The 22,686-nt window shown below is 40.1% G+C and overlaps 2 protein-coding genes and 1 long non-coding RNA gene across 3 annotated transcripts in view; 2 read left to right on the top strand and 1 right to left on the bottom strand.

Moving 5' to 3' along the window:
* Positions 1 to 949: 949 nt before the first annotated feature.
* On the bottom strand, positions 950 to 8,145 carry nfe2l2a (nfe2 like bZIP transcription factor 2a). Its single transcript, XM_074659256.1, has 5 exons — positions 7,949 to 8,145; positions 4,197 to 4,463; positions 3,832 to 3,924; positions 3,554 to 3,739; positions 950 to 2,578 (listed from the first exon to the last, which is right to left on the bottom strand). The coding sequence occupies exons 1-5, from the start codon at positions 7,982 to 7,984 to the stop codon at positions 1,316 to 1,318; spliced, it is 1,845 nt and encodes a 614-aa protein (XP_074515357.1). The 5' UTR covers positions 7,985 to 8,145; the 3' UTR covers positions 950 to 1,315.
* A 3,462-nt stretch (positions 8,146 to 11,607) lies between these two features.
* On the top strand, positions 11,608 to 12,972 carry LOC141782111 (uncharacterized). Its single transcript, XR_012597045.1, has 3 exons — positions 11,608 to 11,717; positions 11,883 to 11,945; positions 12,701 to 12,972. It is a non-coding gene; the product is annotated as an uncharacterized LOC141782111 (long non-coding RNA).
* Positions 12,973 to 15,342: 2,370 nt separating this feature from the next.
* agps (alkylglycerone phosphate synthase) overlaps positions 15,343 to 22,686 on the top strand; it is a 34,907-nt gene continuing 27,563 nt past the window's right edge. Inside the window, exons 1-2 of the mRNA XM_074659255.1 lie at positions 15,343 to 15,620; positions 22,174 to 22,263. Coding sequence (XP_074515356.1) covers positions 15,421 to 15,620; positions 22,174 to 22,263 — 290 coding nt within the window. The 5' untranslated portion in view covers positions 15,343 to 15,420. The remainder of the gene's footprint in view (positions 15,621 to 22,173; positions 22,264 to 22,686) is intronic.

Raw genomic sequence — 22,686 nt, 5'->3', positions numbered from 1 at the left:
TTGATGTTCGCGTAAAACACCAGGTTATAATGACTACATATGACCCCATGATTACCTGCCACAAATTTAACTGCATTTTAGAATTTGTTAGGATTCCACGGACGTCGGCTCTACTCAGTCTGAAAATGGAGAAACAATGGCCGCTGATATGTTTCTCAATCAGTTGAAGGATTGTGTTTCTGCAGAGGAATGTAGTATGACGTACTCAATTACACAGAATGACGCTGTGCTTGGCAAACGCTCACCAGTGTCAATGATCTATGTTCAACACCAAGATATGTGATTAAGTGTTTCTTGTGCTCTTAAATAAAAATATTTTCCACGACTTGAGTGTTCTATTTCTGAAAGCAATAAGCCGAGCTGTATATGTGTTTATTTTTTGTACAATACAACTGTAATGGTTCGATTGATTCACAGACGTCTAACCAGTTTAGTCTGCCAACACACCCTCTGAATGTTATGAGAGCAGAAACTGGGCTTGGTGATCAAAGGTAGTGTTTGTGTGTGGAAAGTGCACGTAGAGCACATACTGATTGCGTAGGGCTTTACCTTTTGAATATGCTCGCCCGGGTTGGACCATTGTGAAGTCGTCATGCATGGTTCCCACCGAGCGCACTCTACTCTAGCTCCACAATTGTGCTCTTTGTTGTGTGACATAATGAGCGTGTGATTACTTTTGCGACAGGAGTTTTGCAGTATTAAAAGATTTAGGTTACTGTACAAACAAGCTCGCTCTAATAAAAAGCAAGCAGATTGTAGAAGTGATTTAAGCCAATAACTCTCTGTACAATATTCCTTTTCTTTGGTAGAGCCTTCAAGTCAAGAACTGACTTGAACATGTGGTAAGTTATGCAATCGTTCCTTAGACTATAGATCCATCTGGCATCAATCTGTTCTGCAGGCCATAGTACACCACACAGTGTTCTCTCAGTAAACAGGAGGCCGTGTAGCTATAGGAATACTTTATTGAAAAGCACAGAAGATTTTTATAAAAGAACCTGGGCAGCAAATCATAAAGGGGACAGTTATAAAATATGAGTAACAATGATTGAAACAATCATTAGCATACAGAAATATGATATATACAATATATATATATACACACATACAGTAACAGTTATCAATCTCAAAAGCAAGTTTATATTTACAAACGATATTGGTTAAAGAATCTGAGTACAAAAGAAGTAAAATATCAAAAATATTACAACATTCAGGAGAAGGGAGCAAAAACTATACAATAGTTCTGCTAATGCTTTAAAGCTGAATGACTACAAAGTTATTGCATAGTATTACTATGATAATGCAGTACCGTATATTACAAAGGAGACAAGAGGCTGTCCTCGCTTTTGATGAAAGTCTTTTTGATGCGAGGGACGAGGAAGACGTTGCCGTCGGTTGACTGCTGGAGGGAGTACTCGGAGGGGGAGTAGGAGTTCCCCTTCTCGTCCCTCAACATGCCGAAGACCTCCAGGTACAAGCTGTTGAGTTGCTGCTTCATTTCCTTCAGGCTCGCCGTGTTCTGGCTCTTTTCGCTCTGCAGACGGTCCTTCTCATCCTTCAACGAGTCCAGGTTGGTCTCCAGGCCCACTATGTTCTCCATCTTGCGCTTGCGGCAGTTCTGGGCAGCCACCTTGTTCTTGCCGCGGCGGCGTATGTCTCGGACCAGGGCCAGCTGGGCCTCGTTCAGATGGTGTTTCGACATCATCTCGTTGAAGTCGTCAACGGGCAGATTGATGATCATGTCAACAGTGAAAGGGATTTTGAGGGCCTTAGCCCTCTGCTCGTCTCTAGAGAGACGCTTCTCCGAGCGTTTCTTGTGCTTGTCTTTGGTGAAGGGGGCGCTGTTGTGGCCGCTCTCCTCCGCCGGGTCCGTCTTGTGGTGTTTGGGTTTCTTCTCCTGCTGCTGTTGTGACTGCCCTAACGGCACAGAGAGAGAAATTGACGGATGAAGATCATCAGGTTGGAAGTTTAGCGAGAACATCTCTGAGTAGTCGGATTCTGCGCTTCCAGGGTTGTGGTCCATCTCCTCCATGTCTGAATCGCTGTAACCAAACGACTCGTCTCCGTACACAGACTTCCCAGTCGAACTAGCATTCGGACTCGTGTTTGACGAAATTCCCGAATCCGAGTCTGGCAAATCTGCCGTGAGATTCTGTTTGCCTCTGTCGAACGCATCTCCAGACGAGAGGCTGTAAAGATCCACCGGTGTGAAGGGAGGCTTGTTTGGGATATCACACAAGCCGTTTTTTTCATTTCCTTCAAGGCTGTGTCGACCACTACTCTCTTCCAGGATGGTGTTGGGGTAAAATATGTCACAGAAACTGTCTGCAGTGAAGTTAGCATTTAACTGGGGAGCTTCTGCCTTCATCTGGCTGAGATTGTCTGGTGGGGCCATGCTGGGAACAGAGCCATCAAATGTATTAATAAACTCTGCAGGACAAACATTTAAACGGTTTGTTTCTTCGTCTGTGAGATTCATGGGGTAAAAAGTGTAGTTTGGATTCTGCACTTCAGGGCTGTTTGGAAGAGGATAAGTTGTGGTCTCCAGTGTGTCCTCCATCTGCATGTTCAGGCATTGCTAGAAGAAACAGATAAAGACCCATTAAAATAAAAACAAGCAACATATTGCAGTACAAAATAGGCTTTTTTTGTGTGAAAAGATTTCACAAATTAAGTGAATATAAAAATGTCAACATGTATTGTATGTGTTGTTGTGGATGCATGTATAGTATGTGGTCATATATGAACCTACAGCTTCTTCCTAAACATGATCTATTGCGATGACAGACATGCAAAGATACATACAGTACGTAATCTATTATCAGTAGACGGGCATTTCACTGACAAATGCTGGTGGAGCTGGGTGGAGCACAAGGTAGACAACACCAACTACATATCCAGTTGTTGAAATAGATCAGATAAATCACCACTACCAATCTCCCAGCATGCACTTGCAGAGTACATTATCTTCACAAAGCAGCTTACAAGACCTGAAACAAAATTCCACACAACTCCCTTTTTTTCCCCTACAATTTAAAGTCTTATCAGCAGCTTGCCAGAGAAACTAATGCAATGCTATGTAAGCTGTATGGTTCGGACTGTAGTCCAGTCCACAGGGAGAGGTAAGGGCAACAAATGGCACACTGCTCCACCCATCAAATGCAAATATGAGCTGCCTCGACACAGAACTGATAAGGCAGTTACTGAAGAACTACCATACACAAATTTTGACTATGCTGCCAGAAAGTAAAGGTTTTAAGACTGCCACACCCTCTCTGAGCAAGATGTCTTTTTGTTCCGCTAGATGAAGAAACTGCATCGCATCTTGAACACCTGCCTCCCTAATTCTTTAAAAAGCCTCAACAGTGAAACCCAACCACAGTAGAATGAGCCGGGTGCACCTGTCTCACATGTATGAGACCCATTCTCATAGAGCAACAAAAAGGTGTTTGTCCTCTAATGCCGGGCTCCTGCCCGTTGATGCATTCTTTAGGTATTTGTTCCACAACGCAAAACACCACACCATTGAGGCAGTAGAATCCGTGTATTATACCTGCAGCTCAGGGAGGGACAAAAGCTCCATCCAGGCCTGTTCCAAATCTGGGGACGTCCTCTGTTGTGTCTGTTGTGGTGGTGGCGGTAGTGGACCTGGGGAGAGGGTGGCCGGTGGCAGAGCCGGCTGCTCGGGGGAAATCATGGGTACTGAAACGGCAGTTGTGTCCAAGCAAACTGAGGCGTTCTGTCAGATAAACACAAAGCATATCACAGTTTTTATACAACTGAAAGTCAAGCTATGATGCCACATGTCTGGTAATATTGCAATGTTCTTACCTCAGTTTCCTCTACAGGAAATGTCTCCGCCAGTAGCTGCAGACATTCATCAAATGACATGGCGTCACCGTTATCTTCTGTGAAGCCGACATTCTGCAAGAAAGGTTGAAATACACTTTACCACCCAGCATCCTTTGTGGCACACCGTCTTTTAAAAACGGCACACATATTTCATATTTATAGAACGTATGTCTCTGTAGAGTAGTTTCTAGAGCAGAATACACCGATGCTAAACTACAGACCCACCTGTGTTTCTGTAATTACACAGGATGAGTGGTTACCTAGCTACGACACAGCCGCAGCCTATCAAATGAGGTGGGAGTGGTCCACCTCTGACGTGATTAATGAAGGCCACGTGCACGTACCTGTGTAACCTCTAGAGGTGTGACAGCTGACTGCAGTGGGGCGCTGGGTGGCGGGCGGGGTATGTACTCTCCCGTCTCCTCGTCGAGCTGCAGCTGTGCCAGCAGGGCCTTCTCCTGCTCCAGCACCAGATGCTGCCTCTTCTCTTCCTCCAGCTCCCGCTGCCTCCGCAGCTCATGCTCTTTCTGACGGTGGTTGTAGTCAAACACCTCGCGCCTGGCGCCGAGATCAATGTCCTGCTTCCACAGTATGTCAATCAGCTCCATGTCCTAGAGAGAGAATCAGTTTAGAGAGTTATTGTGAGCCATGCTGTCCTGCAGGGAGAATGTGAGCAGCATTGGAGCAAGGAAGAGAGTTGCCCTGCTGTGAAGCGTGGCCGCTGCATCCGCCACACCCTGTCCCTCAGTATCTGCTTGTCTGACAACAACACTGGCACTAAAGTCAAGGGGGAGAAGCCGCATGAATAATAGATGCACTTCTCTCTTTCCCCTGTTGCCACCACGCGCCAGCAGATGACACGGATCCTCACTTGATACTCTTTCCAGGGGAAGCGATCATTACCCATCTGATTACTCTGAGGTGTGAATTCATTTGTCTTATTCAAACGCACAAATAGGGCACAATTTAAGTCGTGTTTTCGCACAAGTGACTTCCTTTTAGTTCTCTAAATGAAGTACAGTTAAAAGCCCAAACATTCATGTCATATTTTACTAAGGATGTAAGAAAATATCGAGTATCGCGATATTGTGTTTTGTGTAGGGATGCGCCGTTACGACTTTTTCAGTCCCGATACCGATAGCGATACCTGGGCTTTGGGTATCGGCCAATACCGAGCACCGATCCGGTACCAGTGTTTAATTAATAATACTAATAAGCTGTGCGCCTCACTGTGTGGAAGTGACTGGGATCATTCTTTTATGTGTAAGGCAACATCAGGCTTGACTTAAACATTGCTTTTCTTAACTTTGTATTTCAAAATGTAACAAATAAATACATTATTTATTATTGAAATAATAAATCGTACACTAGCATCTTGGTAGAAAAAACTTTTTCATGCAGCAAGTTCAAACCCGGCTTGGGGCCCTTCTGTGTGGAGTTTGCTGGGTTTTCTCCAGGTACTCCGGTTTCCTCCCACAGTCCAAAGACATGCAGGTTAGGTTAACTGTTGACTCTTAAGTTGCCCATAGGTGTGACTGTGAGTGTGAATGGTTGTCTGTCTCTATGTGTCAGCCCTGTGATAGTCTGGTGACCTGTCCAGGGTGTACCTCGCCTTCACCGAATGTCAGCTGGGATCGGCTCCCCCCCAATATATATCAATATATCACCTTGCATACAGTATCGCAATGTATTGAATCGTAACCCCTGTGTCATGACACGTATCGCCAGATTATAGCCAACACACAGCCCTGTATTATACAGCATTTATGAAATCAGGACGTTAAAAGGTAAGTCTATAGTTGTTGTTTTAAAGGTAAGTCTATAGTTGTTGTTTTTAAATATGGTACCATAGTTGTTGGAGAATGTATTATTTCTTTTTTTTCAAATGACATTAGTAATATTCTTTAAAGGGTGGTATTATATAACCAAATAAAGTATTGGATATAAGGGTTTCTTTGTTTTCCTTCCTGCTAGATCTTCATGTAAATAACTGTTTACACATTAAGCTGAGTGCTGCTGACAATACAGAATAATAGATGCAGGGTACTAACAACCATGAGGGTATTTTAATACGGTTTCCTGTAGATTTCCACTCACAGGCTGATTGTCATTTGCCTTTTCAAACAAGAAGGTCTAAAGATAAACCCTGCCTGCTCACTTCCTTGGGTCTTTTATACAGAAATTATTTACAGAGGGAAACCATTTCACAAGGCCCAGGGATGTTGCATAAACGGCTGGTTCACAGGAACATGTCTGAGCATGTGACTTGTTTGTTCCTTGAATTTGAGAATAAACAGAACTTATGGGCTGTCGGTCAAATGGCCGGAACAGACAGGAGGAAGACGGGGAGGGAACCAAGGGGAAAATAAAGCACAAAGCAGAAAAACAAAAATAAAGAGGATGTAGAACTGAGGGTAAAATATTATATAATAATGTTTTTCTCCTTCGATTTTTTGATTCAAGGAAAATGGCGTGTGCTCAATCTTCATAATAACAGCAAACAAGCATCTATATATATATATTCTTTAACACTGTTGACACCATTACAGCTTTGGCACTGCAAAATAAGAACCCTCTAACCCTCTTTGACTCAATGTTGCATCAGAAGCATGACCGCTGGAGGATTACACGTCACTAAAGGCTGCCTACAACAGAGTGAGAGGTGAGCACCCAACCAGACATTATGGCTTCTGAAGGAATGAGGAAGTAGCCGAAAATGTCCAAGTGTGGGACGTCTGGTCATCCATGTTTTTCCAAACTAATAAACCACACTCTCGTCTGTTTGTCACACTTCATAAGCTCATCTGACATTAGTCATACGAGTCCCTTAAAAGAACAATCCCATGTCGACTAAGGTGAGGTTCAATCAGCCCTTTCACTTTCACTGATTTTAATTGTTGTATAAAGTCACTGAAGCACTTAATACATCATATAACTCCTATTCTATAGGCATATTAATGGCAAATAGGTTGTGTTAATGTGAGGGTGTGTCAGATCAGGTTGTCGGTGTGGTATCGGTAACCGTCACACTGGCACCATAACAAGGAAATTGGCTCATAAAATGGTTTAGATTTCCCACACCTCTCTGCCACACAATACACAGATGTACCAGCCAAACTATGTGCCTTTAGTTTCAAATTGGTGGCAAAATATGCAGAACAGACAACTCCCAATTACCAGAAAGTTATTTAGAAAACAAGCCCAACTAATATAGATAATGATCCGTCTGGCTCATCAAACTGGGTGTACAGAGGAGTGACACAAAGTTGTTCATTTACCTCTCCTCGGCTAAAAAACAAGGGCCTCAAAGGGGACCTAACTGGCTCCAATGGTTTATTACAGCTTCTTTCATCACAAGTCGCTGGACAGCCACCCTTGACCGGGGGATGATGAAACACATGTTCCAAAAAGTAGACCCTCATCAGTCAACCCTGAACTTCCACTGACCCTCACTCATGGCAGCTTTAACTAAACACTAAAAAGATGCATCACATGAGAGAATTAATCCCCAAATTCAACATCTAGTCTGGACTGAGAGTTATGAGGTTCTTTTTTTATATGTCAAAGTACACTGGGAAAAAAACCAACAGAACAAGCTTTTAAAGAATCATTCACAATGGTTACACACTTGTCTACAACAGATAAGGGATATCACATGCTCGGAGGAGGAAGGGGGAGGAGGAGGAGGAGGGAGTTACCAGAAATTAGCTCATGAGACTGTCTTACCAAACATGTCAGAAATACTATTTCATATTATTCAAAATAACACCACATACTCTTAACATATCAGCCTGTTTTTTTTTTTATTATGTTATTTTATTTCTTGTCTATAGAAAAAACGTCACAAGTGAATGACTTGCAGAAGTGAAAGCTGTACAGAGGGCAACCTTAATATGTGTAGAATTAAAGAAACAGTCACACAGTGTATTCTGTATAGCCTTGTTATTTATACATTATAGGCTATAATCTCTTAACTACGCCATAACCAGGTTGTCAGTGCGTATTAGTTATTCAAACTTTACCTGAACTATTCGGTTATTACGCATCTGTCTCCCATGTCAGATCAGTATAATAAACAGAAGTTTTCGTTATTTACCTGAGGACTGGAATGCATCACCTCCATTTCCATCATAGTGGAGATCCGTAAAGAAACAACCTTATTACTGATTAAATGTGTGTGTTATATCCTTCAGATGGCAGGTTAAAATGGCGAGCGAAGCTGATAGTGTCCGTCGCAGCAGCTGAGCTGAGGAAAATATTGCTGCTGCTTCCTTTAAATCTAATGAACATTACGGAAATGATGGCCCTGCCCACCGGAGCTTGCTTCTGCTGGGATCGTCCCCCTCACAGTGGCCTATGAGGCGGCCACAGCTCTCTGTGCATGCGTGGTGGAGCTGGAGCGGATATAGCCACTGAATACAGCTGGTTACAAAATAAAATTAAAAAAAATTATATATGTGAAAGTTGAAAATACCCTCAAATTTGATTTGAACGCATGATGCAAAAAAATATTGAAATTAAATTAAATAATAAAAGTTGTCTGAAAACAATTAAAGCCACTAAAACATTAGGGCTAATATTGTATTATTTATTATTTAACATTTGTAGCTGCTAATGACCAGCTGATATGTAATAATAAAACTTTAAAAAAACAAAACACGTTATAGTTTCTATTTTAACTCCACCATCAATAAGAGTTTGGATTGGTGCACAGCGCCCCCTGCTGGTCACTGTGCCCGGTGTGGAGCTGGAGGCCCTGGGGCCCTAATGTCCCCGTGGAAACACTGAGGACATCCACTGACACAGCTGGGACAGTGCCACAAAGCTGCGAAGAGAGAAATGAGGCCCTGAAGAAAGCCTTTAGATTAAAAAAAAAGTATTCATTATGCAAAATGGAATCCCTGTCAGTGCATATCTTTATATTATTATTGATGCATTGACATGTAAACAGTACTTTATGTTGTATTTGGTCGAGGTGGAGCTCATTTTAACTGCTAATACTGTATGTATGTAATACAGAAATGTCTTAGTATACTTGGTTTATACTGAAAAGTATAAAGAAAAGTCTACTTGGCTTATACTGACAAGTATAAAGAAAAGTCTAAGTATACTTGGCTTATACTGACAAGTATACAGAAAAGTCTACTTGGCTTATACTGACAAGTATAAAGAAAAGTCTAAGTCTACTTGGCTTATACTGACAAGTATAAAGAAACGCCTACTTGGCTTATACTGACAAGTATAAAGAAAAGTCTAAGTATACTTGGCTCATACTGACAAGTATACAGAAAAGTCTAAGTATTAACACATTTTGGGTGGTCTAATCCAGTGGCTTCTCAGTCAGGGGGTCTGGGGACCCTTAATGGACCTTGAGGGCATTCTAGGGGTTTCCCCAGAAAAATGGGGAACAGTTTATTCTTACTATAAATGTGATAGGGTAGCACATCCAATATTTCAAATTCAAGGAGGACAAAATAATAGCATTTCACTTGTTTAATTGGCTCACACCACAATAAATCTATTATATCACATTTGTTATGCTTATTGGACTTTGGGTCTAGCACTCCATCGTGAATCTCATTGTGTGAAGTGCAACCTCCTTTACCAAAAGTTTATTTTCACTATTTAATTCCCTATAGAAGTGAGCCCTGTGAGTAAGAGTCATAAGAGGGACTATTCTGATAATAGGTTTCACTTCCTCTACGTCATCTTCTCAACTGTATTGACCTCTATATAATTCTGTTTTTAATCATCTAACAACCCAAATCTTTTCAGATAGAGGCCTCTGAAACAAAATCTTGTCAAACGGGGGTCCGTGACCTATCAATTTAGGGTCCTTGACACGAAAAAGGTTGAGAACCACTGGTCTAATCAACAACAAAGCATCATGTTTTATTTGTTGATCATGTTATAGATGTAAAATCTTCATTTGAGATGTCAATAATAACTATAGCTGTTACATAAAATACAATTTATTCAAATTAAATACATGTAGTGGAATACAAAAGCACAATATTCCCTTTTGAACTTTAAGTACTTCATGTGGCTACCTCACAAACTGCACTGAAGTAGGCTACAGTACATGTAATTTCTCTCCACCTCTGACTTTGGTACATGTTTATTTATTTGGCTTATATACTGATGATAATGAAGTGTTAAAGTGTTATTTATTAAAGAACAGCCCACTAGAGACAAAACCAAATAAACTACAGTATTGCATCCTCGGGCTACTGGTATTAAAACAATAAAGAGCAGCAGCCTCAGTGGTGGACAACAGTGGTGGAAAGTAACATTTATATTTTATTATTTACTCAAGTAAACAATTTTGAGGTACTTGTACTTGAGTATTTCCATTTGATGCTATACTTCTACTATATTACAGATGGAAATATTCTCATGTGTCCCCCACTAGCCTACATTTATGTTTCACAGGCAAAACATATGAACAATTTATAAGATATGATGCAGTGCTATACAGTATATCGGAATGTATTTGCTCAGGTACTGTTGAGTATAATTTTGACTTTACTTCACTATACTTTTCTGTATACTTGTCAGTGTAAGCCAAGTAGACCTTTCTGTATACTTGTTACTATGAGTCAAGTATACTTATAATTTTCTGTATACTTGTCAGTATAAGTCATGTATACTTAGACTTTTCTGTATACTTGTCACTATAAAATTGTGACAGTGCAATATGTTGCATCTGTGTAATATTGGGCTATTGTCTGTGCAATATGGGCAAGACGGTAGACGGTGAAGTGCACTACCTGGGTGCAATACCTACCATGGTGTGTGTGATAGTATCTGCCATTATGTACGTGGACTGTGTATGTGTTGAAACATCTATTTCTGTGGAACTATTTCCCTGTCTTGTGTGGAATCGTTTATTATTGTTGTTGATGCTGTTTTCATTTAGAGATTGTAACTGCAGTTGGACGGAGTCCAGGAAAAATTTCCCCACAGGGACAATAACAGTATAATCTTATCTTATCTAATCTTATCTTCTGAGTCAAGCATACTTAGACTTCTCTGTATACTTGTCAGTATAAGCCAAATTTACTTAGACTTTTTTGTATACTTGTCAGTATAAGCCAAGTTTACTTAGACTTTTCTGTATACTTGTCAGTATAAGCCAAGTTTACTTAGACTTTTCTTTATACTTGTCAGTATAAGCCAAGTTTACTTAGACTTTTCTGTATACTTGTCAGTATAAGCCAAGTTTACTTAGACTTTTCTTTATACTTGTCAGTATAAGCCAAGTAGACTTTTCTGTATACTTGTCAGTATAAGCCAAGTATACTTAGACGTTTCTGTATACTTGTCAGTATGAGCCAAGTATACTTATCTATACTGTTGTTAAGTATATCTCTGATAAGTACATAACAAGTAAACTGAAAGTATACTCTCTTACTTTCAGTTTAAAAGAAGTTTACTAATAGCACACTTGAATAAACTTCTTTTTTAGTAAGGGATGCTATTAACTGCTTCTTTTTTTTTTAACTTCAAATGGTTGGGGCTGCTGCTATTTAAGAAAGCTGTTAAGGTTTTTTAAAAGTTAATTAAATTGTAACCATTCTGACACCTCAGCATATAGGATCGAAATGTAATTAAGAGGTCTTTTGAAACATGTCAATGTAATGAGACAGAGCTGTAGCACCTATCTGTGAAGAAGCTCACACTAAAGTGCAGCTCACTGTGCCACTGCGTGAAATTACACTAAAAAAGCCTCTTTTTTTTTTCTAACCCCCCCCCCTCCTCTCCTCCTCATGCGCGCTCATGAACACGCGTTCACGTTTGGCAGCTCCACGTCGACATTCTTCCAGCTGCATATAGTGAACTGCACAGGACTGGGGGAAGAAAAGGTAAAAAGCGTCGGTGTATAGCCACCTTTACGATCAGAGCGCTGCAAAGTCCGCAGACGGACACCGACTGCAGTGCGAACAGACGTTTTGCATTGTGAATCCAGACGTGGCCTTGCTATATATCCTCACATCGCTTTCTGCTTTTTTTTGCATTTTATCATCCAGACTACTTGCACCCCTCGTGTTGGATTGCAGCTGGTCCCTTGCGTCCTACCTATAGCCTATCAGGTACAGTACGACTTGCACAACTTTAATATCACTTCTTGTGTAAACCATTGTCAAGATAATGATTGTTTGTTTTGTTGCATTATTTTGCACTTCTTAAAGTTGCTGTCACTTGATTGCTGTTGGAAGTGTGCAAGTGAACCTAAAAGTACCTTCAAAACTGACAGAACTTAATACTCCTGGAGCTCAGCTGGCCTCCTTGCTCTTTCCTCATTGCTGTCATATCTATCTACATTGTTTTAAGTGTGTCTCATTCCTCCAGAGCACTTCAGAAAGTTGTTCAAGCAGCAACAGGTAGAATCAATGACACACTGGCACAGGATAAGGAAAGAAGGGAGTTAAAGATATCACCAAAACTTCACACATGTCAGCTAAGAAAATATAGGGTTTGCTTCACTTTTGCAACCAGATGGCCAAGCGTAAAGAGGTAAGTATACATTTAAGGGTCATTTTTGGTAGGATATACGACAGGATGAACTAGTGCACATGCCCTAATGATATTTAGCCATTTAATCATTTCTGTAGAGAGCTGACAGTGTGTAAAAAGACTCCATCTGGCCTGCTTTACCTGTGGGACTCTAGGGAGGACCCACCACACAGCAAGCCTTTCTGTAGGCCCATTCCTAAAAGCATAGCAGTCTTAACTACTTGTTGTTCTCTATACAGCTATTTTCTCTCTTGTAGTTCTATGTTTCAAAAGTCAAGAGATAATCAAAGTGGATGTCCTGTTTTTCCTTGCTTTTTGTGCCTTTCAACAGGTTAAAGGAGCACCCAGTCATGAGGAGGATAAGGCTCTGCACAAGGACAAACCTATGAGGTGGCACTATGTGGCTTTCCAAATAAAGTTCTGTGATACACTTAGACTCTAAGTGCTTGCAGTCAGTGCATTACAGAACTTTGTTTTGGGAGTTAATGCTTTATCCTGTGGGAAATAAACCTTCAGACATCTGGACATTTATGTGTGGACGACATTTTACAGTGTGGTGCAATATTTCTGTTGACAAATAAAAGTTTCTCTCTGTTTTAAGCATTTTCAAAGCCTCTTGTATTTTTTTTTTTGAAAGTTTCAACCAAGGTTAATTTGTATTCTAAAGTAGCAATACTGTTGTTTTTTGTGATTTATTTACTCTAACTTTGGGTTAAATCATTACTTAAAGAGCACTGCTGTGTGCCATATGGAAACAATAGTCAGGTGAGTGAGTGAGTGGAGGTAAACAGTGAAGTCATATTGTTTCAGGTTACTCTCGGCTTTTGAGAATGCGTCACAAATTACACAAGTTGACTTCTGACACTATGATGATGGTGTTTTAATAGGGTGCAAATAGTCAAAGATAAATGAGGTTTTTTATATGTGGAAGACAATGCAGTTAAAATGATTAGTATAAAACGAGATTTATCATCTCAGGTTTAAAGATGTCAGTTTTACGCAAATACAATATATGGGTGCAATCTGATACTTAGCTTACAGGTTTGATTAAATATTTTTCCACTTTTGATTCCACTGTTTCACTTTCTAGCATTATCCTGAGCCAAGCTAAAGTGGTGTTAATTTACATTGCCTAATTTTGCACAAGCATTACTTTTGACTTGATAAACTGTTTATAAAGGCATTATTTGTAACCTTCAGTTCACTTTAACATACTGTAGATTTATTATTATTATCAAAAATCAGTTTTTTACACGACTTCCTGTCCTCTTCGATATGTAAAGTAGTAGAAGAAGGGTTATCTCATAACAACTATGTGACTGTAAATTCCAGTCTCAACAGTCAATGGAGCATATGTAACCAGTCGTATATTGCAAGGCATGCTGGGAAATACGCACACTGGTGCCTTCAGGGGCAGAATGACGAGGACACGTCAGTTGTGTAACTGAGTTTAAGTCTGCTTTCAAAGTTAAACAAAGAGAGAATAAAAACATACAACACGATTATCATCTTAGGTCCTTGGGTGTCATTTTTCCATTACTTGTTATGTCCTAACTGCAGTCCAAAACTCCCCCCGCCCCACCCCCCACACACATATATATATATAGACTGTATGTTATGGGCCTACAATACCATCATGTAAGATAAAAAAAAAAGAAGCAGATTCTCACAATTCATTCAATTCAATACTTTTATTGTCATGTCCACCCACAGTTGATTGGAATTTGTTTCGGTGCAGTGCTCATTAAAAACAAAAGACAAAAGCACAAACATATAAAAAAAAAAAATACATAGGATACATAGGAGACAACCACCTACATTTATACAATCATTCAGACCAATAAAATCCTAAACATTGAAAAAGCTAGGACAAGCAAATGTTTGGGATGTTTCTGATGATGAAGATGACCCAAATGAATATTTGATTAACAAAATTGTATGGTTTAATCAAAAAAGGCAAAAAAGTCCAGAGTGCTCGAAAGTTCAAATCAATGTGATGAAGGTGCTCTTTGGTGGGGTACACAAAGGTTATAAAAAGGGGGGAGTACAAGGCACTCTTCTGGCAAAAAATATAAAAAGCCTTTATTCAATTGGCTATTTCATGATAAATGGCCACTTGAATAAAGACTTTTTATATTTTTGGTATATATATTTCCTTCAGGGTGTTGAAGAAGGCTGTTTGTGCTGCTACGCGTGGGTTGTTACCCAATCTTACATGTACCAGCATTGTTTTTAGTAATAATTAATCTTCTCTCAATCTCCTAATTGATTAATTGACTTTTACCCCTCAATCTGAACCAATGCCTAATAACAAAAGTAACCCTCAAAAAAAGATTCATTATATGGTATTATCTTACAATGTGTGTTTTAGTGTTCCATATGCTCTATATATTCGACTGTCAAACGTGGCAAGAAGAGAGATTCCCATTTTTTTCCCAGTTGCCAGGTTGTTTTTCGGGTCATTCATGGGGACTAAACTGTGATATTGTACCAGCATTGTTTTCAGAAATAATTAATTTTCTGTCAATCTCCTAATTGATTAATTGACTTTTACCCCTCAATCTGAACCAATGCCTAATAACCAAAGTAACCCTCAAAAGATATGGTATTATCTTACAATGTGTGTTTTAGTGTTCTATATGCTCTATATATCCGACTGTCAAACGTGGTAAGAGAGAGATTCCCATTTTTGGGTAAAATGACCCAAATTAATATATAATTGATTAATTGACTTTTACCCCTCAATCTGAACCAATGCCTAATAACCAAAGTAACCCTCAAAAAAAGATTTATTATATGGTATTATCTTACAATGTGTGTTTTAGTGTTCCATATGCTCTATACATCCGATTGTCAAACGTGGCAACAAGAGAGAGATTCCCATTTTTTCCCCAGTTGCCAGGTTGTTTTCTTGTCATTCATGTGTGGACTGACTGGACTGTGATATTTCCGACGGTCTATGAACTCAGCTTACTTTCCCTGCGCTGACCTCTGACAGAGCCGCGGTGCGTTCATGGATCCGCTGCCTCCCTTCACAAACACGGAAGCAGCATGGCGTCCAACAGCTCCGACAGGCAACGGATCGCACAGCAAAGACTGAGGATAATAGCCGGGCATTTACTACAGGGACCAGGGGACGGTGGCGGCGACTCCTCGACCATCTTATCCGCCGAGGAGTGCAAAGCTCCGACCGGCAGCAGCAGCAGCAAGACAGCCGACTCCAGTGAAGGGAAAACGGTGCCGAGGAGGAGGTAACAAGGCTGTGATGGAGCGGTGGACTATCCATCCTCTGTGGCTTCTTTAGCTTGTTATTACGTGCACAAATCAGTGGACTAACATGTAAACAACACCCACTAGAGGTGGCATGCTCCAACATGCTCTCTTCATAGCGTTTATAATGTAGAAAGACATGGATAGAAGCTGGTTTTAATCAGCCTGCTAGCTGCTTCTTGGCTACAGATTGGGGCATTCATTTGCTATGAGGAGGAGTGGGTGCGGCTATAGCTTCACTCTCAGCACTTTAATGTGGATGTGGTCGACTTTCTTTCAAGTTTGTCAGCTGAAGCCTCTTCTGTGGCTTATAATAGACCACTTAATGTGTTATATGGACGTTTTTCAGTGTCGTAGAGGTTGTGAGAAGCCTAAAGAGAAGCCTACTACTTCATAGAACAGCTGGTGCCATTCAATAACTGTACATGAGCTATGATGTGGTTCATAGTGACTCTTTATTTGATTAAAACATGTTTGTAGGGAAATCATTTAGATAGTAATCTTTTTCTTAATTAAATCTCAAGATATGGAGAAAAAGAAACAAACAATTGAATCATTCTTTAACAACAGATGAAGGGAAACTTCTCTGTCTCCTCTGATTGGCCAGAAAAAGTGGTGGTCTGACTTTCAACCTATTGGCAGCTCAGTTGCTCTTTGAGGAAACACCATCATCACACTGTGCTGACATCTAGTGTCAGGCTGTGGTAATCTGAAAACAAAAAAAAATCATGTGCCTCTGTGTCCTCCGGTGCTCCCTAATGGCATCTGCAAGATTTCACAGACAGGAGGAAAACAAGCAGTCAGAGCTGAGCTGGAGCCTGCCGTCTAGGAGCAGCTGAACGTTTTTCAGTGTAGTACAGTTTGAGTCAACAGCTGGTGCCATTCAATAGCTGTACATGAGCTATGTGGTTCATAGTTACTCTTTATTTGATTAAAACATGTTTGTAGGGAAATCATTTAGATTTAGAATCTTTTTCTTAATTAAATCTCAAGATATGGATAAAAAAAAATAACTAAATCATTGTTAACAACAGTGAAACTTCTCTGTGTCCTCTGATTGGCCAGAAAAAGTGGTGGTCTGACTTTCAACCTATTGGCAGCTCAATTCCTTTTTGAGGAAACACCATGTTGACATAGTGTCAGGCTGTGGTAATCTGAAAAAAAAACCATGTGCCTCTGTGTCCTCCTGTGCTCCTAACGGCATCTGCAAGATTTCACAGACCGGAGGAAAACAAGCAGTAAGATCTGAGCTGAAGCCTAGCGTCTATGAGCAGCTGTCAATCTCTTCTTAGACTCTTGTCCGTAATTAAATCTCAAGATATGGAGAAAAAACAAACAAACAACTAAATCATTCTTTAACACCAGATGAAGGAAAACTTGTCTGTCTCCTCTGATTGGCCAGAAAAAGTGCTGGTCTGACTTTCAACCTATTGGCAGCTCAATTCCTTTCTGAGGAAACACCATGCTGACATATAGTGTCAGGCTGTGGTAATCTGAAAAAAATCATGTTCCTCTGTGTGCTCCTGTGCTCCTAACGGCATCTGCAAGATTTCACAGACCGGAGGAAAACAAGCAGTAAGAGCTGAGCTGAAGCCTGAATTTACATTGCCTAATTTTGCACAAGCATTACTTTTGACTTTATAAACTGTTTATAAAGGCATTATTTGTAACCTTCAGTTCACTCTAACATGTATGTATTATTTATTATCAAAAATCAATTTTTTACACGACTTCCTGCCCTCTTCAATATGTAAAGTAGTAGAAGAAGGGTTATCTCATAACAACTATGTGACTGTAAATTCCAGTCTCAACAGTCAATGGAGCATATGTAACCAGTCGTATATTGCAAGGCATGCTGGGAAATACGCACACTGGTGCCTTCAGGGGCAGAATGACGAGGACACGTCAGTTGTGTAACCGAGTTTAAGTCTCTGCTTTCAAAGTTAAACAAAGAGAGAGAATAAAAACATGCAACACGATTATCATCTTAGGTCCTTGGGTGTCATATTCCCATTACTTGTTATGTCCTAACTGCAGTCCATCGCACCATCACACTGTGCTGACATCTAGTGTCAGGCTGTGATAGCAACAGCTGCAGCTAAAAGGGTTAAAAAAGCTGCACTAAAAAAGGATGAGCATTTGGCCTCTCTCTCTCTCTCTGAATTTACCTGTGATTGGCCAAAGCTAGATTGTTTTAAAGCCTGTAAACAGCCATGAGGAGGTGCAGAAGTCTAGTTTTTCCTCTCAGAACACTTGAATTCCATTTTTGCCTAATGATGACAAAAATATTCTGCCTACTGCAGGTTTAAGGCATGTCAGGGCAATTTTATTTATATAGCCCAAAATTACAAATCACACCATCACACTGTGCTGACATCTAGTGTCAGGCTGTGATAACAACAGCTGCAGCTAAAAGGGTTAAAGCTGCACTAAAAGTATGAGCATTTGGCCTTGTGAAATTCATCCTGTTCCGGTCAATATGACACTGTGATGATATGATAGAGTATTATGTCTTGCCCCTTGTCTGTTATGCCTATTGTTATGCTGAGCTTGGAGTCCTGGGCATCTACACAACACATAACAACACATAAATTAACAACATTAAAACTTGCTCATACAAAACACTTGACACACACAGACAACCTGAACTGCTGCGATTTCACCAGAGCTTTAAACTCATTCAAGGTAACTACGTTTTGAAGTTGAAGATCAGATTGTACATTATTCAAAGCAGTAAGTGCCAAAAACCTAAAAGCTTTCTTTCCCAATTCAGTCCGTACTTTGGGAACAACAAATTGCAAAATGTCCATAGAAAGAAAGATTATGACTTCCAGTTTTCCTTTTTAAAAGAGAAGACGAGTAAGAAGGAACTAAACCCAGAATGCTTTTGTAGATAAACACATACCAGTGACTGAGGCGACGAGCACTTAAGGATGACCAATTCACTTTAGAGTAGAGTACACAATGGTGAGTCAAAGAACGACAGTTTGTAATGAATCTCAGTGACCCGTGATACACGCTATTCAGCATGCGAAGACAATGAGCAGACGCATTCATATACAACACATCTCCATAGTCAATAACAGGTAAAAAGGTAGAAAAAGGAAATTAAGTTTTTCCTCACCCGCCACTCTGGCAGGTCACTGAACATTTTTTTGAACTCAGGAATTGCCTTTTAAAAATAATATTTCTTAACATAAGGAAATGCTATCTGCCATGGCGATAGGTGATAATGTTGATATTTAAAAAGGTAATATTGTTAATATATAATATATGTTAATAATACACTATGATAATATAATGTAAATAATTCAGAGCCTCTTAAATCCTTTTATTTATACAGTTTTGGTTACAGACAGTTACAGTGAAGCTGTAAAAATGGATGTGAAATTAGTGATTTGATTAATTTATAGCCAATTTGACTACATGATATGATGAAAACAGAGCCATGTTTCATAATTTTCACCATCTTACATTCATCATTCACAACACTAAATTGCCATTTATCATTTAAGGAAAAGTGGCCTCAACGGTGCAAGTAACAAAAAATAATTGAAGAAAAGGGAAGTGATGAAAATGCGTGTAAATAAATTCTGGATGTAATGAAAATGAATTGAAAAATAGAGCGATGAATTGTTAATTGATTTGATAAACTTGATTGACATTTTATTTGAAACAGTGTTGCTTTGATAATCAACATTTGACCATTCATCATTAACAAACCCATTCATCGCAATTAGCACGCAATGTTTGTTACTTCCGCCCGAAATGTCCATGCCCAATGAATACAGTGCAGGCGAATGTCTGCACAAATACATATACACAATGTCAGTTGGGTGTTGTTAATGAATGGTTGACAGTTGACTATCAGAGTAACACTGTTTCAAATAAAATGTCACTTTCCTTAAATAGTAAATGGCAATTTTTGTGTTGTGAATGTAAGATGGTGAAAATGATGGAACATGGCTCTGTTTTCATCATATCACGACAGCTTTAGTCAAATCCACTTTAAATTAATCAAATCATTTGCTAATTTATCACTCCATTTTTCATTTCACGTCCATTTCTATGGCTCTAATCTTCAATTCACATGCATTTTCATCACCTCCATTTAAAATGATAATAATAATAAAGCACTAAATAATATGTTAATATAATAATAAATAATGTGCTGTAACAGGAGCAGGGGAAATCCAACAGTAAGGTGAACTGCAGTGTGCTGAATAGTAAAATAGTGCCAAAAGAGAAGTCCTCTGTTCAGCCTTTCAGACAAAATTTTGCATTTTTGACTTCTCACTGCTGCCAATCTGGTATGGTTAGTTCTGTGGTTCCAGGCAGAAATCCTGATTTGCTGGTTGTGTGTTGTCTCAGCTCCACCTAGCTAAAACTAATAGAGTTTAATACAGGAGCCCAACAATAAATGTTACCTTCACGGCGATTACCTCACTAATGTTATGGTTCCCTTATAGCATTGGGTTTAAATCTGAAATATTGCCATATAGGCGCTTTTGCTTTTCACTTCGACACCAAATCCTCTGCCATCGTGTTGTCTGTCAACTCTCTCTCGTCCCGTGTGTGAAATTGGACTCCTGCTACTCTGTGCTGAGACTCCGTGTGGAGCAGACGCTTTCATTCTCAGATTGTAGGGCAAGCCTAGTTGTGATCTGCAACCTCATCGCTAGATGCCGTCAGATCCTACACACTGCACCTTTAAAACTGTTTTGGTATTGATTCATTTTGGTCGTTTTCAAGAATGTAGTTTTCGAGAATGTAGTTTGAGGTTCTGTTTGAATTGTATTGCCATTATACTGAGAGGTATTTTGTTATTTTATATAGTTATACCAAGCACTGCCCACCCGCCGGAGCAAACTTTCTCATTTTACAGCTAAACAGTACACTACAACATGTTTCTGAAAACATTTAAGGTGAGAAATAGGCATTACAGGAACGGAATATTGATTCATATTTGATCAGCGCTGCCTAGTTTGACCGTTTGATCGGAGTTCATGAGTGATTGACAGCTGCCTCCGTTGAATGAACAGCCAATAGGAACGCTCTCTCTCTGAAATTACCTGTGATTGGCCAAAGCTAGATTTGTTAAAGCCTGAAAACAGAGCCATGAGGAGGTGCAGAAGTCTGGTTTTTCTCTCAGAACACTTGAATTATAAGATACTGAAATGTTATTATTGAAGTTTTGCCCAATGATGCCAAAAATATTCTGCCTACTGCAGGTTTAAGGCATGTCAAGACAAATACAAATCACAAATTTGCCTCTAAGGGCTTCACTATCTGTACAGCAGGATACAAACTGGAGTCAGGCAGGAATGAGCTCGAGTTATAAAAACAAATTCATTAAGACCTACTGTTGTGCTTTTCAACACTTTGCCCACCTTACTAATGCCCGTCACTGACCTTGCCACACACTTGCCCCATTTATCGATAAATTTTTATTCAGTGTGTTCAGCGGCTATGACAGCATACCAATGGTGGCACTGGCGAGGATTCATTAAAGTATGACTCAGTGTGTCACTCTCACTCCTTTCCTCTCACTCTTAATTTATAGGAAACTCCATTTTGTCAGGTATTAATCTCAATTATGGCTTTTACTCCTCTGTGATAGCATTCCATCCCCAAGTGAGCCATGAGTTATGGTTGCTCTGTGAGTGCTGAGTCTCTCTGCAGAGAGTGTAAGTAACAGCGCACGAGCTCTGCACACAGTATTGGTCTCGGAGCATAGACAGTGTGTAGCATCATCTCCGGTTGTGAAGCTGGTGATTATAATGGGTTATCCCTCTCACACAGTAACAGCATAATAGCATTTGTTTCCACATCTTAAGTAGCTACGGCTGTACTCCAGTATGTTTGGGTGATTTCGCAACAAAGAACAGACAGTATGGCCGGTGCTTGTGTGCCATTCAAGTGGATACATTTGGACCTAATCGTAAAAGTACCGAACCGTATTGAAACTAGCTATGCAGAAGCGTGCCTACCAGCGGCCATAAATGTAAATTTATCTGCATGTGCTGGTTGGGAAATGGCTGACGGCAAAGGCGGAGTGTCTGCTGGCTTCTTCCGTTGATGGAAATGCTGTTTGAATGCATTACAATGTCAACAAGCTTGCGTGTTTGCGAGCCTGTGTGCAGAGTAGTCGTAGGCATCCTGGGGATATTGTAGGTGTGCCTGTCTGCACCCTCCCGTATTGTAAATTTGCCAACTGATAGGCAGCCACGCCTTGGTTGAATGCAAAGACGGTGAATGACTGAATACAATAAGGAGACTTTGACATTTTTCCCCTCAGTGAAAAATGCTATATGTCTGGGTGTTAAAATTTCAGCATGAAGTATATCATCAACACTTTCTCTATTGCCCATGCCGATGTCAGCCCAGAAGGGATATGGTGGCGAATTAAGAGTATACCAAGCCACCTTCACACTTGTTTTTTTTTACTTCCTCCTATGGTATTTCACGTCTTACCTTCAGTGTAAAGTGTGTGAATTGTAAGCTTAACCTCTGCCAATATTTGTTTTTCCACAGGCAGGAGATTATGAAATGGAACGGCTGGGGATACAGCGATACAAGATTCCTCTTCAATAAGAAAGGTCAAGCAGAATTTACCGGCAAAAGGTAGCCTATAACACATCACATCACCGCTCTTTAGAATAATGTTTATGCTTATCTGTTGAGGATTTAGAGGAATCAAGTCTCATTCACAGCCTCTAATCTTGTTTGTCATACAGCCATTGTGTCCACCTTCATTCATACGTTTGGGTGACTTGAGACTTGAGTTCTGCGTTGATCATTTTCACAGCCCCCATACTGTGTGCATTTGAAAATCAGCTGCTGTCCCCTTCCTACGCTCACAGCAATGTGGTGCTATTGCCACCTAGTGGTTGGCATTTGAACTGTTCATTGTCATCTGAGAAGGTCACCGGTTGTGATTGTCGGCTCTCCCAAACTCTGTTGCTCATTAACAGAAACCGCTTTCCAAACCTGTTCAAAAACGGAGCGTATTATGTCGGTACTTATTGATGTGTCTCTGGGGAGTTG

Source organism: Sebastes fasciatus, chromosome 14 (genome assembly GCF_043250625.1).
Source record: "Sebastes fasciatus isolate fSebFas1 chromosome 14, fSebFas1.pri, whole genome shotgun sequence".
NCBI lineage: Eukaryota > Metazoa > Chordata > Actinopteri > Perciformes > Sebastidae > Sebastes > Sebastes fasciatus.
The sequence above is the reverse complement of the archived record's forward strand: the minus strand, read 5'-3'. Positions and strand labels throughout refer to the sequence as shown.